Raw genomic sequence first — 24,154 nt, 5'->3', positions numbered from 1 at the left:
ATAGCCCACGAGAAATTATACATGGGTTAGATTCCCATGAGGTGCCTACTTAGGTTAGATTCCCTTGAGGTATTCACGAGGTATTTACTTGGGTTAGATTCCCTTGAGATCCTCAACCATGGGTTAGATTCTCATGAGGTGCCTACTTGGGTTAGATTCCCTTGAGGTACTAGTACTTACTTGGATTCGATTCCCTTGAAGTACTCACGAGGTACTTACTTGGGTTAGATTCCCTTGAAGTCCTCGACCATGAGTTAGATTCCCATGAGGTGCCTATTTGGGTTAGATTCCCTTGAGGTACTAGTGCTTACTTGTGTTAGATTCCCTTGAAGCACTATACTTGGGTTCGATTCCCACAGCATAAAACAATGAGCATAAGCATGTATAGCATTGTTTTTATAAGTGATGTTTTTATGTTATGAGTAGTTTTGTTAGACGTATTGGTATGCATAAGAGTTTCAATGAAAAAGAGCTTATGTATATTTCTATCGGATGATTGCATGATTTAAATGCTATTGTTTTCTAAGTCTCACTGCATCAAAAGTATTATAGTAGGTGATGATGTATGTAGTTGTTTCCAACAATGGAACTTCTACGTATAAGCTCAGCTGCGTAGTATGCTTTAAATGTTTTCTATTAGTCAGTGTTTGCTATATCAGCTATGGGGGTTTTCAAACAAAAGCTTATAAAATTGGTGGCTGTTATAGTGTACGCATGACTAGAAATGAAAAGTTGGTTCTTTGCGAAAACTCAATGAATAGTATACTTCTGAGGTCTTAGTGTAATTATTTATTCAAAGGCAGTGGACTCATAATTCCACCTGTGCGGATGCGGCAACCCTCGTAACCGTGCAGACATTGTTTCTTTGGTTGCAGGTTCTGCGGATATAGATAATGACTCGTGTGACGACCCATTTTTTTTTTTTTTTTTATACAAAACATTCCATAAATATTAATGTCTTAAAATACTAATGGATCCTCACAGTGGCACGACGATGTGTCGGAAAGCCAACATATGGTACATATCCCATAATACATACCTGGTAAATCAGAGTACAACATCTAACTACTATGCAGCGGAAAACATAAACTCAATAGCGGAAATCAAATCTTAAACATCTATCATAAATTAATAACAACAAGAGCCATTTAATATCTATGTGTTTAAGTCTTTCCACAATATAAATACATAACAGAATGGCTTTATACAATAACGAGTGACACATGCGTCACAAGCCACAACAAAACCTATAAAACTGAGGACGCCCATGGTCCCGCAATTACGACCATCGCGGCAAGCTTCGGTCATAATATCCCAAATGCACGTCTACGACCCCCATCAACTACGACCCGAGTACCTGCAGCCAAAAGGACATCATCTATACGGTTGTGGGGGTTTGCCACATCCGTATAGGTGAAATTATGAGTTCACCACCTCAGTGATATTAAACTAACTGAGTTTTCGCAAAGAACCAACTTTTCTTTTTAGTCTCGCGTACACTATAACAGCTACCACTTTATAACATTTTGTTTGAAAAACCCCCATAGCTGATATAGCAAATACCGACTATCAGAAAATATTTAAAACATACTATGTAGTTGGACCCATACGTAGGAGTTCCATTGGCATGGAAACAACCACGTATAAACCCACCTACAATAATACTTTTATGTTGGTAGCTCAAATGCACATAAGTCTAACGTTATTAACTGTGATAACACTGTGCCTCAGGGCATTACAACTTCATGTCAAAGCACATAGTTGTCCATGCGGTTATTAGAGTAAGACTCTGATATCCAAGCACTTCTTACTGATGTACAACGACAATCCATCTACCTACTCCCAAGCCACACCGATATCTCAACCAATAACATCAAAACCAAGCACACTAAGCTTAAAACATGCCATCTCGCTCATTAGTACAAGCTTACTATCATTTTCCGAACATGGTTAACACGGAATCCTAGGGCATTACAACTTCATGTCGAGCACGTAGTTGTCCATGCGGTTACTAGAGTAAAACTCGAGTATCCAAGCACTTCTTACTGACGTGCCACGACAATTCATCTACCTACTCCTAGGACGCTGTATTACTCATACCGAACCATGACAATATTCTTGTTCGTCCAAGCTTAATGTTATAAAATTATGCAACTAGACGATAGCAGTATACATAAGCTCTTTTGCCATTAAAACTCTTAGGCATACTAATACGTCTAGTACAAAAACTACAATATTCTATATCATGAAAACATTATACAATTTAACAATGATATGCATGCTCATGATTGTCCTTCCATTCCTTATGTCAATCCTTTCATTCCTTGTACTTTGTCCTTTCATTCCTTTCATTCTTTGTACTTTGTCCTTTCATTCCTTTCATTCTTATGCTCATGCTCATGCTCATGCTTTATGCTTTACAATTCAAACTCTATTCCCTATTCTTTACAAATCATGCTTTCTTCAAATACAATAAACCAATTAACATGAAACTTTATCATTCTACTATGCATAATTTAAATCCCAACCGCAGCTCACATTCAAACACTTTAAAAATAATTCTACACATTTCATCCATTCATCATTTCATGACATCATTGATATTATTTGAACATAGTTGAAACTACTCGAAACAACCAAAACAGATAATCAACATACAGTTGGTTCGAATTTATAAAACAACATATATCTTTTGCAATTCTATAATATATAAAAATAACAGTTTCTCAGTGAGTAAAATATCACCTGGCTGCATTGGACTCACGACTCCAACTCTACATTGAAGGACCCATTGAAGTCTCCAATGATGACACGATCCTGCAAATACTTATAACATTAGACTACGCTATGGAACTCTACACCCTGACACATAGACTACCCGCGTGCTCCCACGTCCCATGACCTATGTTAACCGTTTTTATAGCTCATCATTTGTTTACTAAGTTAACAATATATATTTACTTAAGCCATATACATTTATATGTATACGTATATACATACTACACTTAATCCTAATCCATTAGTACACATAAGTACAATGTGGATATGGTTAGGTGAATTAGTTATTAGGTTGTCCCATAATGAATTTATATTACACCTATATGTTCTATAAGTCTTTTAACTTATATTTATAAGCTTCGGGTTATTTGAGTAATTTATAGTTCTTTAACATTATTATTAATTACGAACTATTTAGGTAGTTTAGATTTAGGACTTTAATCTTATAGCATTCCAATTTAGTAACACCTATTAGTTTAGGTTATTAATATTTACACATACAAAAACTTGAGGCATATACATAGGCCTAAAAGCTAAACACTATACATGGGTTCAATTTGCTTTTAGTCCACCACAAGTCTAATAATGTTACCTCATCATCTATCACCCATTTTACTTCACCATTTGTTTCCCTTCCTTCTCTTTGATTCTTCTTTTAATTTATCTAAACTCATTAGCCATATGCTACCAAGATTATCCTCCAACAATTCCAACAACCATCCTAACCAATTTCCTTAATTAGAGTACCATTCGGTACTCAATTCCATACCATTCCCTTCCATATAACAAGCCTAATCCGTATTCATCAATTTTTCCATGAACATCAATCTTCAAGCAATCAACACAATTCAACCCGTTCGTCACTTGGCCATAGAGGTCGCTAGTCACTAAATCAACACCAATATACCAATTAATCAACCATAAGCAATAACACTTCCCAAATAACATAAATTCTTAACATTAAAATACATATCCATCAATATGGTCAACAATATCCTCAACCAATAATCTCATAAGATCACCATCAAATCCTTAACCCATAACCAATCAACTCAAGGACTAACTATAATCATCAACAAACAATTAACTATTACATTCCAATCTCTAAACAAAGCTCTCAATCTCTAGATATCAATGAATCCAATAAAACAATTCAAGGGTCAACTGTTATTTAACCACTTGATTTGTGAACAACAACCAACAACTAATCTACATCTAGCTATTCACCTAATAGAAAATCCACAATCCAACATTAAAGACATCTCCTTCACATCACCAACTCCACAAAAATCATTTAGCCATATCTATTAGGCTTTACACCAATTTGTAATCAACCCAATCACACATGAACTCAAAAGTCCCTTACAAACTTTTCAAAACCGAAGCCCCACAAAGCTTAATAAAAATCTCAATAACAATCAAGCACTCAAATTCGGATTCCACTAAAATACTCCCAAAAATCCATTCTTGGTTAACATTAACCCTAACACAAGTCCGAATAATAACCTAACCTTGCCAAAACAGAAATCCACAACCAGATTCACAAATCCACAACCAAATTCAGTTTCTCATCAAAACTACATTATGAGAACTTAATAAAAATCCAACAACTCATTTCAGAACATTAGACACAATCTGTTAGCAATGAAAATCCAGAATTTCTACCAACCCAAAGCCAAGTAAAACACAAATCAAATTCATTACCCACAAGCTCCATTCGGTCAAGACCAAAACCCATCACTAATCTCATTTATCAACCATGATTCTTACCCAAAATCAACTCCATTTTTGTCTAGCATAAATCCTAAAATATGAATACAAAAAAAAATCACCCATAAATGAAAACCCCAAGGTTTAACCTAGATCAAGCCCCAAAATGACCCATTCGGTTTTCCAGAAATTCAAAGGAATAAAACGAAATCAAAACAAGAAGGAAGAGGAAATTTCACCTTGAAATTTCTGCATTTTCGGACTCTAATCGCTGCAGAAAACCTCACTCGGCTCCATCAGCCTCACGGGTTCCAGGTGTAAACTGAAGAAGAAAGAAGACGGGGAGAAGAGAGGAAGGAAAGAGAAGAGACGAGGGGGTTCGGGTGTTGCAATTCCGAGCAGGGCCGACGGGAGGAGGGGAGAAGAGAAAGAAATGGAAAAGAAGAGGAAGGGCTGCGTGAAACAGGGGAGAGGGGTTGCTGGCTGGGCGATCGAAGGAGAGAAAGAAGAAAGAAGAGGAAGATGAGCGTGCGGGTGGGGGAAGAAAAAGAAAGAAAGAAGAGAGAGGATCTGGATGGGGGAAAGGAAGAGAAAAATGGGAAAAAAAGAGATAGGGTGCCATGTGTCATCAAGGGGTTGGTTGAAAGAGGATAATGAAATCTTCTCTTAGCCAATCCCATGGTGACATGTGGCAAGCTAAGATTTCTTTTTATTAAAAACCCCACAACAATAAAAATTATAGGAGGACCCCATCTTATTTTATTTCTATCTTTTAACAATAAAAATTTAGCCCCACATTTATTCAAACCACATTTTTATTAACGTAATTATTTATTTATTAAACTAGGACCCACAATAATAATTATTACCTAAAATATAATTATTAATCCCATCTATTTAATGAACCCCATTTATTAATTGATAAATCTTCTATTTAATTTCTTGGTCTTTACAACTCGTCCACCTAGCGTATGGGATGCTATGATTGGAGCACATCGCGACAGTCATAAGTCAAGGACTCATGGGTAGTCCGCATTTGGGTATTTTATTTATGGTTCGTGTCATAGGTGGCATATGTATTTGTTGAGCCTGTATTTTAGTATATAGTCAGTGTATTATAAGCCTTAAATAGATATATTTGTAAATGACTCTTCTTGTAATTAATTGTTATGTATTAGATGTATTTTCGCTTATGATATGTGTTCCGCTGCACATTGATTATTATATTCCGTAGTTAGATGTAACTCTGATTATCAGGTATATGTTATGGGGCATGTGCCATATGTTGGCTAAGCGACATGTAGTCGTGCCACTGTGAAGTTCCGTTTGTATGTTTTCAAAAAAAAAAAAAAAAAGGGTCGTCACACATTGAAGTGGATTATCACTTCATTCAAGAAAAGGTTGTGAACAAGGACATTCATACTCGGTACATCTCTACCCATGATTGAATCGCAAATATATTCACTAAGGGCCATACTACTAGCAGGTTTCTGTTTCTGTTTCTTCGTGACAAGCTAAGAGTGTGTTCCCCACCTATTAGCTTGCGGGGGGATGTTAGAACTCATGATACAGCTGTGCCGTTATCCTTCACAGGTGCTACAATCAAAGATGTAACAGACATAATAGTCAATGATTCATCAAGCAAGCAATAATACCAGTCGTGTGTAATGATCTCAACGTATAAGGAGTTATAGGAATTATGTGTAATTGCCAATCTCATTAATTCTGTCCCATAAATTCTGTAATGTACAAAGCATCAAACCTCATGTACAGATTGTATATATATAGCCTTATGTATCATAATAGAATTATCATCGAATGCAAAAGGTATTCCTTTGATAAATATCCTTACTGTATTCAATTTCTTTTAGGCATTCGTCAATCGAATTGTTGCTCCTTTTCACATCTCATTCACAGCCGAAGTCAAGCTTCTACCAGACTCACAGTCTTTCCTTCCCAAGTGAAATCCATGAGTTTCCTTCCCAAGTGGGGGGCAAGAATGATGCAATAGAGTTTCCTTCCCAAGTGAAATCCATGAACTTGAGAAAGGAAGCCAATTTTGCAGCAAGGAGCTGACATTATTGATTTGGCTGCAGATCATTGGGAACTGAATATTTGGCATCCTGGCCTTCATCAAGAATAATGTTCCATCTTTACATACACGTACCTTGCAAAGAACCCAATCATCTAATTACAACAACAAAATAAAATAAATAAATAAATAAATCAATATTAAAACTAATGGAACATTAATTAAGTGAATAAATAATTTAATTGTCATTTCTCATCCGTTTAAGCTTTATAGGTAATTGATCATAATTTAACATGGTATACTAATAATTTAACAAAGGTTTTGAGTTTAAATATGAGTTCTCAATTTGGCCTTTATTTTAGTTAAATATATATTTTATGTCTTAAATCTCACCTGCTAAAAGAAAATTTGAGCCCATACATGAGGGAGATAATTAAAATATTAATGAAGTGATTAAATTTATCATTTCTTATTATTAAATATATAGATGATCACGGTTGTTACGTACTTTTTATTAAGTTTATTAGGACCCTTAAGAAATTATCAAATCAACAATAACATAGATTAATCTATAATTTTATGTCTTGTTGAATATATGAATTTTATTAAAAAAAACCAGCTCAATTTAATTTAACATTTGATATAAACTTTGATTTTTATCCCAATATCTGAATTAGTTTTAAAACATTCATAGATTTAAATAAATTTTCATTATATTATATTAGATTCATCATTTTTAAATAATTTTTCATGTATGCGTTGCTCAATGAGACAAATGAAATGGTAAAGAACAATAATTAATTCACTTATTGAGATAAGAAAACTTAACAAACCTAAGTCTTTCTTTTTGTTGTTTTTTAATTATTGACTATATTCTGTCGACAAAAACGTTACTATAATAGGGATTCTGTATTTCCATAAGACATTCAGAACAATATTGCAAGAATATTGATCAAGAAAGAAAATGACTAAACAAGAGAAGATTTGCAATATATTTCTCAAGAAATGAAGTTTTTAAAGTCTCAGAAAAGTCGGTTTTTCTGCAGTGTGTCCGGACGGCAAGGATTAGTGTCCAGACGCAAGCCACATAGAGTTTATGTTCCAAACATGTTCGAACGGCTTAGCGGACGCAAGCCACAGAGAGTTCATGTTCCCAACATGTCCGAATGGCCTAGCGGACGCAAGCCACAGAAAGTTCATGTTCCCAACATGTTCGGACAGCTCAACTGACGCAAGTCATAGAAAGTCCCTGCCTGCAAGGATGTCCGGATGCATAAGTGAATACTGTGGACATAGAATGTAATACCCCGTATTTTTAAATATGAATAATTATAAAAAAATAAATATCCATTAGCTTTATAAACTCAATTGTTATTGTATTAATGTTATATTATTAATTGGTATTTATTGTGCTATATAAATATTATTTGAGATGATAGTATTCAGCTTAATAATATTATCAGTGTAATAATATTATCCAGAAAATACTATTAACAATGAAAGGAATTGGATTTAAAATGGAAATAGGTTGATATTTTAATCAATTAAATTAAAATAGTAACAGTTTGAGATAAAATATTTATGGGTTACCTCATGTAAATCTAACAGGATAAAACTTAATTTTTTTTTTTTTTTTTTTTTTTTTTTTTTTTTTTTATATATATATATATAGATGCGACTGAAAAGTACAAGCAAAGGAAAGAACATACGAAAATAATTCCTAAACAACAGAGTTATTCAGATCTGGACCATGCGCAATACTAACAAACTGAGTAGTAGTGGAAGAAGTTGATGAGGGAATGGTGGGAATGCTGCTTGACGAAAATCGAGCTGCGGCCCATTGTGCCACATAATGTGCACCGAAGTTTGCACTTCTATTGACTTTCCGAGCTGACCAAGAAGAATCAGGGGGGAACATGTCTAGCGTTTTGCGAATTATGTCAGTGATACGCCAATCCTGAACAATAGATGGCTGTTGTAAAGCAAGGATAACTACCAGAGAGTCACCTTCAATAATAAACCGATCTAGGTGAAGAGATAAAGCTAGAGAAACAGCAAGTTTTGCAGCTAAAGCCTCGCCTTTATTAGGAGAGCAATTGGACTGGATCTGGGTAGCCATTTTTACCAATCTTCCGTCATGATTGCGACAGATAGCAGCTTGACAGGAAAAGGAATCACGAATGGCAGTGTCAAAATTGATTTTATACCAATTTAATGGAGGACGAATCCATTTTTCCGGCATAGGATGTAGCTTAGCAGACCATGCATCACAATGTTGATGATAAGTGGTGACTATTTGCAAAGCAAGCTTACGAGCTTCGAAGGACTTGCCTTCATGGTAAGCTTTATTGCGATGAAACCAAAGAAGATCACATGCGACAGCTGCAAATACCTGAAAACGATGTAATTCCAAAGAGGGAATATGAAGAAGGGATTCAGGATATAAAATTATTCGCACCCAGTCACATAAGTTTGGGGAGTCCAATGTGGTAGAATCCAAAGGCCAGGGTGAAAGACGCCAAACTACTCTTGCAAAATGACAGTGGAAGAAAAGATGCCGAAGGGAGTCAGGTCCTCCATGGCAGAGAGGACAGGAAGCATCTGGATGATATGAAGGAATAATTGACTGTAATCGCTGAGTAGTTGGAAAAATATTCCAAGCTATTTTCCAAATAAAATTTCGGAGTCGATCTGTAAGTTGAAGTTTCCAGATATCCCTCCAAAAAGATGACAGAGGAGATTGATTGGATCCAGTGAAGTCTTTATTCAAGATAGAAAGGTAGGCCGAAGAAGTGGTGAACCTCCCAGATGTAGAGGGAATCCATAGATATCCTTTTTGAGAATCCTCTGAAATTGGTATCGTACCAACTGCCATGGCAGAGACCGGGTCAAATATAGTGTACAGAAGGCGTTTATTCCAACAAATCGTTCCTGGCATAATTAGATCAGAGATAGACAAGGGGGGTAAATATCTGGAATTTGGACTACGAGGAGAGGGTCGATAGGACGGTAGGGTCGGAATCCAGGATGATGTCCAAATACAGTCAGAGCTATTAGTAGATACAATCAGACAGGATCCTGCAATAAGATATTCCTTACATTTCTGAAGCCCTTTCCAAATCCATGAAGCTGTGACAGCCAAGGAAGTAGAGAAAAAAGAACCGTAGTGAATATATTTCTTCCGTAAATGCTCCACCCATAAAGAATTAGAGTGCAAGAAATTCCAGCCAAGCTTAGTAATGAGTGCCAAATTTGAAATTGTCATCTTCCGTAATCCAAGACCCCCTTGATTCCTAGGAAGACAAATAGAGTCCCACGATTTAAGACATAGATTACGAGTTTTCCCCAATGGAAAACCCCACCAAAAGTCTTTAAACCGACAATCTAACATACTGCAAAGGGAAACAGGCAATAAGAAGGTACTCATTGCATAAGCAGGAATTGCCGCAGCTGTTGATTTAATGAGAACTGTTCTCCCAGCTTGAGAAAGAGTCTTTGCCCTCCAACCATTAATTTTGGAAAGAACTTTATCAATAATTGGCTGGAATGCTTCCTTGCGAGAAGATCCAAGTGTCAATGGCAATCCCAAATGGAAGGGTCGTGATGGTGATAATCGGAATGGTATTATGCCCAGAATACTTGAAACACTTGATGGTGGTGTATTCTTACTGAAGAGGATAGAAGACTTTCCTGAATTTATTTTTTGTCCCGACCAACTGCAGTATTTTTGGAGACAGCCCGAAAGGGCAAGAGCCTCAGTTGAGGTAGCCTTTGCGAAGATAATTAAATCATCTGCGAAAAGCAAATGATTTATAGGCGGACAAGATTTAGCAATACAGATGCCGTTGAGCAGCCCCATAGATTCCTGCTGAAGGAAAAGTCTAGAAAGCACTTCAGATCCCAGAATAAAGAGAAAAGGTGACAGAGGATCACCTTGGCGTAATCCCCGAGATGGCGAAAATTTTCCAAAAGGGGATCCATTAAGCAGGATCGAAAAAGATGTGGATGAGATACAAATCCTGATCCAGTTAACCCAGGTAGGATGAAACCCCAATTTAGCCATAATAGATAACAAGAAATCCCATTCCATTCTGTCAAATGCTTTTTCCATATCTATTTTCACCGCCATCAAGCCACCTCGACCCCTTTTAGACTTCACCGAATGAAGGAGCTCATGGGCCATAATCGAATTATCCTGGATTGTCCTAGAGGGAACAAAAGCCGATTGATATGGAGAGATAAACCGATGAAGCAGAACCTTAAGACGATTAGCCAAAATTTTGGATATTATTTTATAGATAAAATTACACAGGCTAATAGGACGGAAATGATGTACCATTGAAGGCCCAAGCTGTTTTGGAACAAGAGCTATAAAAGTATGATTGTGATCCTTCAGAAGATGGCTCTTATTAAAGAAATTCCAGACACAACTTTGCACCACTGGCTGAATCAGATTCCAATATTTTTGATAAAAAATCCCCGTAAACCCATCCGGTCCAGGCGATTTAGTTGCCCCAATACTAAATACAGAATCATGTATTTCTTGCTCGGAAGGAATTGAACAGAGAGACAAGTTGTCTTCATTGGAAATCACATTATCAAAAAGATTAAGCATTTCATGGGGAATAATCGGAGCAGAAGTTGTAAAAAGATCTGCAAAATGAGCACACAGTGTATTCCCAATAGCCTGACGATCCGAGATCCAAGCTCCACTAGATAATTTTAGGAAGTCAATAGCAGTCCTTCGACGTCTGATTACTGTGGAAAGATGGAAAAACTTAGTGTTTAAATCCCTGCATGTAAGCCACTGTTCTCGGGACTTATTACGCCAAAGCGTTTCTTCATGACGCCTGAAATTGTCAATTGCTATACACAGTCCCCGTTCCTGAAAGGAAGACGTAGAAGAGGGGGTGGATTGTTGCAAAGTATCCAGCTGGGAGGTCAATGATAGGATCTGTTGCTGAATATTACCAAAAGAAAGACGATTCCATAACTTAAGGGCTAATTTCGTTGAATGCAACTTCTGATTTAAGATAAAGCCCGGGTTTCCAAAGCAAGGCGGAGACCAAGCAACAGAAATAGTAGAATAGCAATCAGGATGGTGAGACCAAAATTCCTCAAATTTAAATGGCCTTGGCAACTTAGAATCTTGAGAGACCGTATTTAAAAAAATAGGATTATGATCAGAGGCAGTTGCTGGGAGATGCATAATAGAGAACGATGGAAATAGATGGACCCACTGGGGTGATGCAATTCCACGATCCAAACGCTGGCGAATAAGATGATGGCCATCCCGATGATTAGACCAAGTAAAAGGATTTCCAATAAAGCCTAAGTCAATCAAACCAAATGAATTTACGAAGTCATGAAACGAATCTGTTGATGAGGAAGCATACGGTAACCCACCCATTTTATCATGCTGAGATAAAATCATATTGAAATCACCAATACAAAGCCAAGGACCCGTGAAATTTGCACCCAAATGCATCAAATTATCCCAAAATGGTGGTCTACCAGCAGCATAAGGGGAACCATAAATACAGGAAAGCATCCAAGGTTGATTTGGAGGATCAGAAAAACACCAAGCATTTATAATATTTACATTGATTTGGAAACACTCTAGATCCACCCCAATGGCCCATGCTAGCACAAGACCTCCTTTAGTACCACAAGGAGGAGCATGGACCATAAAAAAAAACCCAAACCATTCAAAATAATACAAGCAGCAGATGGTTGAATTTTAGTTTCAGACAAAAACAAAATATCTGGAGAGTATTTCCGAACCTTGGCCCTCAAACTGCGAATTGTAGAGGCACGGGCCAATCCTCTACAATTCCATGATAAGATTTTCATTGATGGGGAGGTAGACCCTCCTGGTCCACCCCCTTTTGCTCTGGTGCCTGCACAGAAGCAGTTCCTGCTGGTGAACTCTCAGCATGAGAAGCCTGGAGTTGTGAAAATACATCAAGTCCTCTTGCTGCACGGGTGAACCTTCTAAGTGGCCTCACAGAGGATGAAGTTGAAACAGGTAACGGATCAGGTAAAGAACCAGATGGAACAACAGCAATTGATGACACTGGTTGGGAGGATCCAGTCTCCTGTACAGCCAAGGAATCTGATTCTTTTTGATCAATGGACAAAAAAGAGCCCACTGATGCATCTCCATCCTGCAATGATGTTAGGGAAATAGCTGCAAGCTCTAGATTAGAGAAGAGACCAGGATACAAAGGATGTGATTTATGTTTTTTTAGTACTGCCAGGGGAACATCCTCAGTTGTAAATTTCCGTTTAGCTTGCTGGATACCCGGGGAAGGAGAACGAAGTCTAATTGCATCAGGAAGCAAGGGTAGTTTCGGGGAAGCTGGCTGGTCAGATTGTTTAGTATATGGGTGAAATCTTGAAAGAGTAGGGGAATGGTGGAAGGAACGGGGTGGAGATGATGGGGAGGTGGACTCAGTAGGTACTTTAGGAGGGATTGCTAGAGAATGTGATGCAGTTGCTGGAGCTAGTGTAACTGAAGTGTACGGGGGATAAATTTGGAATGGTGCACGGCCTGGAATTGCATGAGATAGAGGAGGTGGGATTAAATGGGGAGCAGGTGCTGCTACACTGGTAATTGGACAGGGCCCCGGAATGGAAGAAGATACAGGTGGTGAAGAAGAAAGACTACCTAAAGGTGAATGAAAAGTCAAGGGAATTGCATGGGAAGGAACGGATAGTGGGGAAAAAGGATAAGGCCAGCGGCCCAAGAAGTCAGAAAATTGGGTCGGGTGAGAGTGAGGAGAGCTAATGGTGATTGGGCATGGTTGTGAGATATTGGAAAGAGATAATGTGGACACCGGGTCAAAGAAACCTTGAGAAGCAGATGGAATCAAACTTAGTGGACCTTTACCTTTATCCATTGCCGACAGCCGAGATCCCAAGGGCGACGTGGCTGGCAAAGAACAAGGGTTCAGTATTGTACTGCTCGAGGGAACAAAAGGATTTTCACCCACTCGAGTGCAAAAGTCCAGCGGCAGTAGATGAAACTGCTGGGGAGAAGACACGTAGCCTTGATGAAGAAAAGATCCAGCAGGAGGAGAGAACAGAACATGAGGAGGGAGAGACGTCTGGGATTGTATATGCATGTCATGGTAGCCGAGCGACGACTCCACGTGGATTGCTGGCAGTGGAACACTGGGACTAGGGACGAGTTGGAGACTCAACTCAGCACCATGTGCAGGACTTGATCGAGCATCAGAATGAGAATGGGAAGTCCCAACTGAAGACAGACCAGAATCCGAGTCTTCTCTGGATGGTGTAGAATGAGAGCTTGAGCGTAATCCAACCAACGAAAACGTCTGCAATGGTATACGATATTTATCCGGACAATGACGATGAGAAGGCTGAATACATTGTGTTCGTTTATGACCAATGAGACCACATAGAGTACAGTAGTCACCAAGCCTCTCATAACGAAAGCTAATCCACAGAGGATCACGCCCAGTACGAGGAAGATGGAACCCCGACAGAAGAGGCTGAGATGTATCCAGTTCCACTCGAAACCGTAAAAACGGTTGACAAATTAGACCCTTAGCATCATGATGATCCACTGCCAAAATTTTTCCCAATCGTTGAGCAATAATAACTGCGTTAACAGCAGCCATATTCTGGCAAGGGAGCCCGTGAACCTGGACCCAAAAAGGACAGAGGTTGAGATTCACCTCATCAAGCACAAGATCAGGAGACCAAGGCTTTAAAAGGAGCAGAGAACCACGAACATTCCATGGGCCTTGATCAAGTATAGTCTGAATATGTTCTTGATTTGAGATACCAAATAAGTACTTATGATGGCCCACAACTGCAAAAGAGAGAGGAAGAGCAAACTTCCATGCATGCTGGAGCGTATCACGTACAGTTTGGGAGTTAATTGGCTTGGGAGAAAGCAGCTGACCTAATAGAGAGAACGCACCATGTTGAACCTGCGGAGATTCTGTAATAGAGGCAAGAAGAGGACTGTCGAGATCAAGAGCATCAGTACTCTGGATCAACGCCTGAAGAGAAGAAGGAAGGTGATCCATGGAAGTGGAAGAAGAAAGACGTCACACCAATGAAGGAATGAAGGAGAAGCTCTCGGGGGGTTGCAGAGCGAGTTTTTACTACAGGCACCTATTTTTTAGTGATAAAACTTAATTTGGGTTAAGTGAATATTTTATTTTACCTCGAGATAATAAACTTAAGTCTTAAATTTATAAACTTGCCGGGCAAGTTTAGCAACTTCACGGAGAAACTGGCACCTCTCAGTTTAGTACTGAGCTTCTTCCTCTCTCTCTCTCTCTCTCTCTCTCTCTTCTTAATCATTTATTCCTTCTTCTTTTATACTCCTCTTCTTTTTCTTCTTGTTCACTCGAGCAACAGAGAGAGAATAGAGACAGTGAGATGAGAAGAGAGAGAGATCGAGAGATGGAGAGAGTGTGATTAGAGAGAGAGAGAGAGAGATCTGTTGAGGGAGAGATGCAGACGAGAGGGAGGGAACCCGAGAGAGAGAGAGACCGAGCAGAAGAGAGACGAAACAGGAAGAGAGGCCGTGATCCGTCGACCCAGGTGGCGCGATTCTGGTGGCCAGAATCAAAATCCGGCGAGGCAGTGCGATTTCTGGCGGGCCAAAGTGTTTTCTAACCCGATCCACGAAGACCCGAGAACCGTGAGACCCGATCGTCGGTGGCCGGTCCTCCAGGAGCCGATTTCCGGCCGTTCAACAACGGGTCGAGGCGGTGGCGAAGTCCGGTGGCCGGAGGATGCATTTTCCGGCGAGTCAGACCTGGGTTTTCTGTGGGTCGTCGTCGGAGGTGATTTCCGGTGACTTGGAGTGCGATTTCCGGCGATTCCAGCTCACCGATTTCCGGTGGATTTTCTGTACAATCCTTGATGTGAGTTATTCAGGAAAATTAGGTTAATTTATTGTGAATTTCTAATTGCTATTTTGTTGATTATGTGGTGCTTAGATAATAGGTTTTCTGAGTTAGTATTTGCTGTTGATGATCTTGGGTTGGATTGTCTGGTGGCTATGAGTTTTGGATCGGTTGTGCCGTAATTTTTGTGGTTGATGTTTTCTGAGTTGTTTGGATGACTATGTGCTGTGAGTGTTGTCTTTTTGGGTGTTCGGCCATGTCCCTGATTATGGGTTTGTAGAGTATTTTCTGGCTATGTGTACTGAGTTGAGTGATCGGTGGCCTGGGTAGACTCTCCGGTTTTGATTGTGAGTGATTTTTTGGGATGATTTGCCTTGGGTTTGGGATCTAGTTGAATTGGTAGACTTTGTATTCAAAATTGATAAAACATAGTTTATGATATGTTGTTTTGATAACCAAATGACTTTAGTAGTGGTTTTGTTGATATATTTTATTGTAAAGGATTATCATGATTTTAGTGTTTAAAAGAATTCTGGAATAATTTTGGAGTGAGGGTTTTGGATTGGGTATATTATGGATTCGATGTTGTTTTAGGAATGTGGTGAGTTTGTTGGTAAAATAGTTTTAGTTGATTCTTTGGCTATGGGCGTTGGCTGTGTGCTTGTTGAACGATCTGTTGAGGTGTTGAGAATTTGTGATTCTTTGATGATTTTCTTGAGTCATGTTGATTGAAATTGGTTGTGGATGGAGGGCTGACTTGAGATTTGATTTGGGAATGTTGTGAAGGATATTATGTAGAAAACAGAATAGATATTGAAGATTTTGGGATAATTAAATTATGCTGAAAATTGTAGATTTTATTTGGTTAAATGGTATGTTTTGGCCAAATTGAATTTCTATCTAGGAAAGTTTTAGTCGAATAGAAATACTGTATACTTATATGCTGTAAATTTGGATAGAGATTTTGTATATATATGGGATAATTTAGTTGAAGTCTTAGAACTGAAATTTCAGAACGCTCCGCTAAGTTTATCCTTGTGTTTTATTTAGGTAAAAGCTCGACCCCGACGCAAATGACAAGTTCAGGTAAGGGGATACAACACCGAAAAACCTCAAACAAGATTTTTTTACAAATCTTTTGAGAAAAGTGTTGGGGAATTTTACAAAGCATTTACTTATGTGATTTTTAATGCCAAGCTTTATTACTCATATGTTTTTATTCAATAATTATGTGCATAAACTACAGTTATGATTAAGAGCATTTTTAAGTATTGGTATATGCATAATTACAGTTGTGAATAAGAGTATTTCAAAGTTATTGCAATTATGATTAAGAGCATTTTAAAGTTATGAGTTATGCATACTTACAGTTATGATCAAAAGCACTGCAAACTTATGGTTTATGCATACTTAAAGTTATGAATAAGTGCATTTAAGGTTCTGATTATAGAGCATTCCAAAGTTTATGATTTTTACATGAATACAGTTTGAATGAAAAGAGGATCTAAAATTTAAATTCTGCACATGACTATAATTATGAAAGCGGCTCTTACAGTTTTAAACTAAAGTGTACAGTTATAATAGAGCTTACAGAATTACAAAAAACGTTCATGTGCAGTAATTGTTTAACCCTGAGGCACTATTACAATTATGATCGGTACAATATAGGGTAGCAAGGCAAGCATACCGAAAGACGGTGTGTGCTACCGGCTGGAGTAGGTCTTCACCTAGAGAAGATCCCCAACCCGGCGACTCTCCCCACGACAGACTGAGTCTATAGGTCCATGGGACAAAAGCCAACGTGCTCCGCTCACGAGTAATAGCGGTGTAGAGTCTATAAAGGGTTAAATCACAGTTGCATTTTTAAAGAGAAAATAAATGAAAAGAATTTACTACATCATTATAAATTTCTTATGCCATTACTCATATTCCTCATTCACTTACTCATAAATTCTGTTAATTGATCAATTTGTTATTTTGCATACTCTGTCATTATGCATGGCCAAAGATTATGGCATGAAGATTTTATAGCATGTTTTTATTTCTTTGGTGTTGTAATTTTCTTACTGAGTTGTCGAACTCATCCATTTTCCCCTAAATCTTTTTAGATGACCCAGTAAGACGATGTCATTTCTTGGTATTGGCGTAGACCTCGCTAAGAGCAATAGATCATTGTGGACCGACCAAATCTTTACTTTGTACAGTATGTCCCTTTTTGGAGTTCATGGCATTGTAAATATTTATTAATAGACATGAATAATAATAAAAAAAAAAAAGAAGAAGTTACAATCTAGATGTTGTAAATGCACGTTTCCATTTAAATGTTTTTAGCACTTAAGTTCGCGTTTCCCCTTATATCCCAAAACGGGAGCGTGACAGAGAAGATCTCCATGCAAATGTCCAGACGCTAGGTTAACCTGTCTGGATGCATTTTAGCAAAATATTCACTTACAGCTACCTATTTGGACGCGCGATGACCTATCTAGACGCCATTGCCTAGAAATCTGTTCTTGACTAGAATTAGGATTTCCAAAGCCTATTTAAAGGGGATTCTAGATAGTGTTCTTATAAGAATTCTTGTAGAGAATTCCAGTGGGCTATGAGAAGATTATTTAGGCATAAACGGTCATTTGTTTTTCTCTTAGAGTTTTATTTATGTTGTAATCGTTCAACTGTTGAAATCTAACTAGAGATGAGCTCTAGTTAAAAGAAGTCAATTAAAGAACTCTCTAGACGGGTCTGAGAGAGAGGCAGACAAGTAGGCGCTTGTTAGAGTTTAAGAGAGTGACTACTGCAAAGGGTTGTGAGTACTAACTTTTTGTAACGAGCTATTTCTTCTCATAGTTGATTTCTTGGGTTTGGCTGCCTCAAAGTGGTTTTTTTCTTTGGTGCAAAGAGTTTTCACTTCCTAACCAAATATCTGTGTTATTTATCTTTACTGCTTTACGTATTTGATTATTTGTTTGGTTGCGGTTATTTAGGAGTCTAGATTTATTTTCCCTTCTTTTTCTTTCTCTCTCTCTCTCTTTTTTTAATGTGCAACTTTCATTATCAACAAAGTATCTAAATACAAAAAAATCTTAGCAAAGCTAAAACAAAAGACAACAATCCACCTAAAGAATTTAACAAGAGGAGTACAACAAGAGAAAACTCAACAAAATCAAACTAAAATTTTATCTAAACCCCAAATCCTGCAAATGATAACATTTCCTTTAATAGCTTTAAACTTACCTTTAGAGAGAATTCTAATTTTAACGTCCCATGCAATCTGTTTGAGCAATTGTTCTTCAGTTTTGGGATGATTAATATAACAGATAGTTTTACGGTTTCTTCAAATGTTGTAAACAATAGAACCAAACACCAACCGGCAAAGATAAACTTCTAGCTTAGCACCATTCCAACTCTGCATCCATCCCCAAATCAACAATATCATCCCAAATTGTGGGGGTATTCAAGACATTATAAAGCCCCATAAAATGCTTCCAAACTAGACTACTGAACTCACAAAAAAAAAAAAAAAAATGATCCCTGTCCTCGATGCCATACCGACAAAATACACATTTCACCTCACTCTTATATCCCCAATTTAAAAGCTTTCTTCTGGTGGCCAAAGCATCCCTCATCACTATAACCAAGTCACAAAAGCTTGTTTTGTGATGGAAATAGAAAACCAAACTAAATCCCACAACTCCACTGAGTTGTGTTTGATACGAATTGCATTCCAAGTATTCGAGCAAGAGAACTTGCTAGATTTCAAAACAATCCATTAAGGAGTATCCTGACCACCAATCGGAACCAAACACAGTTTACTCTGAATCTCAACAAGCATATAAGACCTTACATGCCTCCACATCCATTGCCCATCCTTGATGACAGTAGAAAGTGGAGCATCAATCTTGCTTTGGGAATCATAAACCACACGAGGCCTATGATTAGAATGAAGAACCCCATTAGGATGCCAATTATCAAACCACATATGAATCTTAGAGCCATCTCCAACAGAAAACTTAACGAAATGCCGAGCTTTATCTCTTAATTTCAAAAGCTTACACCAACTCCATGTGCAAACTTGGGGGATGCTCACTTGCTAAAAGCTTCTCCCCTTCAATAAGATAGCCTCCACCTAGGTTACCCACAGAGAGCCAGCTTTAACAGAAAGACTCCAAATATGCCGCATTATAGTCGCACGATTCCACTCCTCAAGCTTCTTTATACCCAACCCACCTTTTTTCTTAGGTAAACAAAACATGTTCCACTCAACCTTGGCTCTAGCTATCGCTTCTTCTCTCCCATTCCAAAGAAATCTATTGAATTTTTGTTCAATAGCTCAAATAATTTTCTTTTGTAAGATGAAAATACTACTCCAATATACTTGAATACTATAGAGAACAGAAGAAATAAGTTGCAATTTCACAGCAAAAGAAAGGTGGCAAGAAAGCCAAGAATTAATCCTCCTAGTAATCAATCTTTTCTAATAAGACATCATAGTCAGCAGCACAAAGACGAGAAGAAATTAAAGGCACACCTAAGTATCGAGTTGGAAGCTTACTTTCCTTCATCCCTAGATAATCAACAATCTATGACTTCACCATGGGAGGCACTCTAGCACAAAAAAAAAACTGCTTTAATCAAGATTAGCTTTCAAACTAAAAAGACTTCCAAATTTTGACAGAACCTGATGAACAGTTACAATCGACCACATGATGGCCTCTGAAAAAAATTAAAAGACCATCGGCAAAACATAAATGGCCGGGTTAAGTCCACTTGAGAACAACGATGATGGTAAGGAAACTTCCCATTACCTTGAGCACTCTCAACCAGCAAGCTATACAAGACATCCATGACTAACACAAACAAATAAGGCGGAAGAGGATCATCCTACCAAAAACCTCTACTAGTAGTGGGAGTCAAACTTTCTAAATTGATCTAATAACATGCACTATGTATAAGAATAGAATTGAACTCAGAAGCAAATAAATTTATTGGTTATCATCAATTATACAAATCTATATATATTATTGGTTTTCACATGCATAGTCATATATAACTACCACAAACGTACACCAGATGATGTACATTCTTGATCAAGTCATCAAGATCCATCCCTAGATCTTCCAAGAACACTACGTACCTCTTGCAAACCAAATCATTACAAGAAGGTAGATCGAAGCTTTAATTATTATACATATATAGCGCTCCAGATAGATAGGAATAAACACAAGCATGAAGAAGTTAGCCACACATTAATATTATAATTAGTTACTTGTTCTCCGGGAATATACGAGAACAGCCATAGACCGAGCAGAAGGTCTGGAGAGCCAATAGCGACAAGGCCAAGATTACAGCGACAAGCGTGCCAACATTCCGTAAAGTTAACCAACACTTCTTGATGAATTTGTATGCCTTAACCTTCCTTAAACCGTTGTAATAGGCGTTAACATCCGTTATGGCCTTGTCTAAATCAGCCGCCTTCGCTGACCATAGGGCCAGCTTGCCGGATCCGCCAAAGATCTTCGCAACCTTGTCGTCCTCAACGGACTCGCATTCCAGAATTCCATGTTTCTTAAGCACCGCCACATCCTCGGAACTCTTTATAATCCCATCCATCAGTTCAATGTAGCGTGTAAAAATCAACGGCTCAGATTCCGACTTGGACATTACTTCATATGCCACCAAGTTTCTAATAATCACCTCCGAGTTAACTCTCAATTTAACGATGGGGAGCTTAAACGAGGCTGTTGCGCGGTCAAATCCAACGGCTGAGATGCACTCCGCGCTGCAGAATTTTACTCCAGCGCCGCACAGGTTCGACGCTGTAGGAACCAAGCTTTCCTCTACAACCGGAACTATGTTTTCAACAGAGGATGGATTGAGGTTGAGGTTTGACCATGGCAGCTCAAGCAAACCTTTTAGCAGCTCAATGGGTTTTCTAATCTTTTGTGGTATAGCTAGGCTTGCTACAACACCCAACGCCTCATCCAGCAATTGTGTCTTTTCCGACATTAGGCGTATTGGTGGTTGTTCTACATCCAGATCTTCATATTCAGGCTCCTCTTCCGGTGGCTCTTGGAGCACGATCAAGTCGTACAGAAGCTCCAACAAATGAGCACGATTTAGTGCTACGGAATTCGGGTATTTCTGTCGCACTTTGAATGGAGAGAGTGCTTTACAATAACCCAGCAACAGTTGAGGAAGACATTCTTTAACGATAGGTGGCTTCTTTTCCTTTGGCTTTGAGTATTCCATGAGCAAGATATTTTTCAACACAAGTATTGGAATCTGGTTCTCAAGCATCATCGTATCTCGAAGGATCCCGTCCTGGTGCAATCTGATATCTGCAGGGTGATCAGCCAAGCCACGCAGAATGTTTGAAGATGCTTGAGCTTCTTTGTCGATGCCATAGCAGCAAAGCAACTTGAACAAAAACAAACCATCAATCGCCATTACTAATGCTATCGCAGTATCATTATCAATCAAGTACATCTGGTAACAGGAACGGATAGCTGGCACTAGCATCCGGAGCCCCTCAACGAGTTGTTCGAACTCGATGCGTCCGAATCCCCTATGAATATTCTTTGCCATTTTAAGCTTGTATGTTTGCATTGCGGCAGTCTGGGACTGGGTATGATGAATGATTCCTAAGCTTACAATCTGAGGGATGTAAGCTTCTGGCATGGAAGCGCTTAGAGAGTTGGGCACTTTGAGGACACAAATAGGAACCTCAGTGTCATTGCTGCGGAAAGCATCACCGATGTTGACGACAAAGTGTTGACATTGATCTTCATATGAGGCCATGTTGGGTTGGCTACGATTCCCAAATGATATTCTGGCCAGTGGCGGATGCACGTAATAGGGGTTCAAGTGTGGAGCGTCCATCGCCGCTCTAAAAAATTTCAAAACCCTTAAAAAAAATATTTTTTTTAAACTAGCTATAACCATATAATTGCCGCAAAATTGAAAATTTACCCCAAAAAAATTTACTACCATATCAATTTTTTTTCTTGAAAAAAAAAAAAGAGCTTTCAGTGGCTCAGTCACAACACATTGTAATTGTAGCCTATACCTGAATCAAATATATATATATATATATATATTAAAAGTGTATAGGCAGCACGCAGCAAATTTACATTAAAAAAAAAAAAAAAAAAAAACACCTTCTGAAAGATAGACAGCAAATACCCTCCAACATGGCAAGACAATGTTAATCAAAAAATGTACAATGCACAAGGGGTAAGGAGACAATTTTCTTTTCAACCGCTCTCAAATTTCTCTCAATTTCACCTGTCACCTAACCGCAAGAAAAAGAAAAAGAAAAAGAAAAACATTTTTGATTGTGAACGTACCAAGAGCGCGAGAGAACTGAAATTCTAAAGAAACACCACGATCTATCTATGCATCCACGGATTCACCTTTGGCTGTCCACACACCACCACCAACAAGCATCAGTCATCAGTGTACCGTGAGTTATTTGCTCTCACTTTTCTTTTTCTATAAACTTTAATATGACCTATGATTTCAAATTTGGAGCTTTTTTAAAACAAATAGTCGTATGTGAATATGTGACTATAAAGAAAGGAAAAGAAAGTGGAAATGGGCCGAGATGGGTTGAGAAGAGAAAGGCAGTGAAGGCACCAATTTTTTTTTTTTTTTGGTCTGTTGAGAACTAAGAAGAGAGAAGAGAAGCCGTGTTTCCTGAGGAGTGGTCGAGGAGTGAGCGTGAATAAAAAAAATTGAAAAAGATAAAGATAAAGATAAGAAAGAAGAGGGGGTCGAGAAATTTCATAAAAAAAAAGAAATTTTAATGAAAAAAAATAAAATAAAATTGACTAGTCTTCATTAAGTTTGTCTCTTGAACTCTTGGCAGGTATGCATGCATGCTCGTGAGTCGTGAGGGAGGAGGAGGTGGGGATATTGATTGCAAGTCAGATCAGTCTCTCCTCTTTCACTATATATACATGTTACATACAATATATAAGCTTACAACAATTGCTTACAAAATGATTAAGAATAAAATGATCACCACCTTTTTTTTTTTTTAGCTTCTAACACACTTTTGTCCTAAACTAACGACAATGCTCCTCAAACAACCATCCATCTCCCTTTGGTAACCACTTTCATCTCATCTATACCGGATGTGTTTTAAGTGGTTTATTTATTATTTTAATAAATTTTTTTTTTTTTTTTTTTTTTTTTTTTTTTTTTTTTTTTTTATACTTATTTTATACTAATTGACGTAGCGTAAAATTGTACAAACGGGGCAGTTATCACCGTCCCGTAACTGCTAATCGCTTATGACCACTAACTGCATAACCGCATAATTGCTTTTAAAGGCGGTTATAAATAACCGCTAACCATCTAAGGCGAAGCGGCGTAGGGGTAGACGGTTAATACCCGTTAACCGCCTACTCTTATATATAAATAATAAAAATATTTATATTATATATTTAATATAAAAAATAACTTCGATATACAAAGTGATGTATTTAATTTTATTAATAAAAAAAAAAATCTTCCTTCTACTCTAAAATTTTTATTCTCTTTGATAAAAAGCAAAGATTATATATACTTGGGATCACAATTTATTATCAATATCTTAAAATCTGCAAAAAGTTCAAATCACTACCTTTGAGCTTTTAAATCTAAGATTTCGATGCCTTATTCAATTTTTTCCAAAGTCCTACAGTTCATCTTTAATGTAACAAATTAAGGGGCAGGGGCTTTGATGGAAATCCCATCAGCCAAA

At 38.0% G+C, this 24,154-nt stretch overlaps 1 protein-coding gene and 2 long non-coding RNA genes across 5 annotated transcripts; 1 reads left to right on the top strand and 2 right to left on the bottom strand.

The window, feature by feature from the left end:
• Positions 1-1,094: 1,094 nt before the first annotated feature.
• On the bottom strand, positions 1,095-2,825 carry LOC133864215 (uncharacterized). Its single transcript, XR_009899467.1, has 2 exons — positions 2,746-2,825; positions 1,095-1,378 (listed from the first exon to the last, which is right to left on the bottom strand). It is a non-coding gene; the product is annotated as an uncharacterized LOC133864215 (long non-coding RNA).
• A 3,394-nt stretch (positions 2,826-6,219) lies between these two features.
• On the bottom strand, positions 6,220-23,118 carry LOC133863847 (putative UPF0481 protein At3g02645). Of its 3 annotated transcripts, none has more exons than XR_009899449.1 (3): positions 22,755-23,118; positions 17,099-17,245; positions 6,220-6,655 (listed from the first exon to the last, which is right to left on the bottom strand). XR_009899449.1 is itself a non-coding variant. In XM_062299966.1 (2 exons), the coding sequence occupies exon 2, from the start codon at positions 22,285-22,287 to the stop codon at positions 20,671-20,673; it is 1,617 nt and encodes a 538-aa protein (XP_062155950.1). In that variant the 5' UTR covers positions 22,288-22,294; positions 22,755-23,118; the 3' UTR covers positions 20,451-20,670. The 3 variants fall into 3 exon arrangements, 1 of the variants encoding a protein (XP_062155950.1); XR_009899450.1 differs by having other exon boundaries at positions 6,220-6,616; XM_062299966.1 differs by lacking the exons at positions 6,220-6,655; positions 17,099-17,245 and adding an exon at positions 20,451-22,294.
• LOC133863848 (uncharacterized) lies at positions 14,767-16,738 on the top strand. Its single transcript, XR_009899451.1, has 2 exons — positions 14,767-15,429; positions 16,462-16,738. It is a non-coding gene; the product is annotated as an uncharacterized LOC133863848 (long non-coding RNA).
• Positions 23,119-24,154: the final 1,036 nt, after the last annotated feature.

This window comes from Alnus glutinosa, chromosome 3, assembly GCF_958979055.1.
Source record: "Alnus glutinosa chromosome 3, dhAlnGlut1.1, whole genome shotgun sequence".
NCBI lineage: Eukaryota > Viridiplantae > Streptophyta > Magnoliopsida > Fagales > Betulaceae > Alnus > Alnus glutinosa.
Note: the sequence above shows the minus strand (reverse complement) of the source record. Positions and strands in the feature narration are given on the sequence as shown.

What these genes read in the sequence shown, in the direction of transcription:
- LOC133863847 (XM_062299966.1), bottom strand. Translation starts at nt 22,287, where the DNA reads ATGGACGCTCCACACTTGAACCCCTATTACGTGCATCCGCCACTGGCC.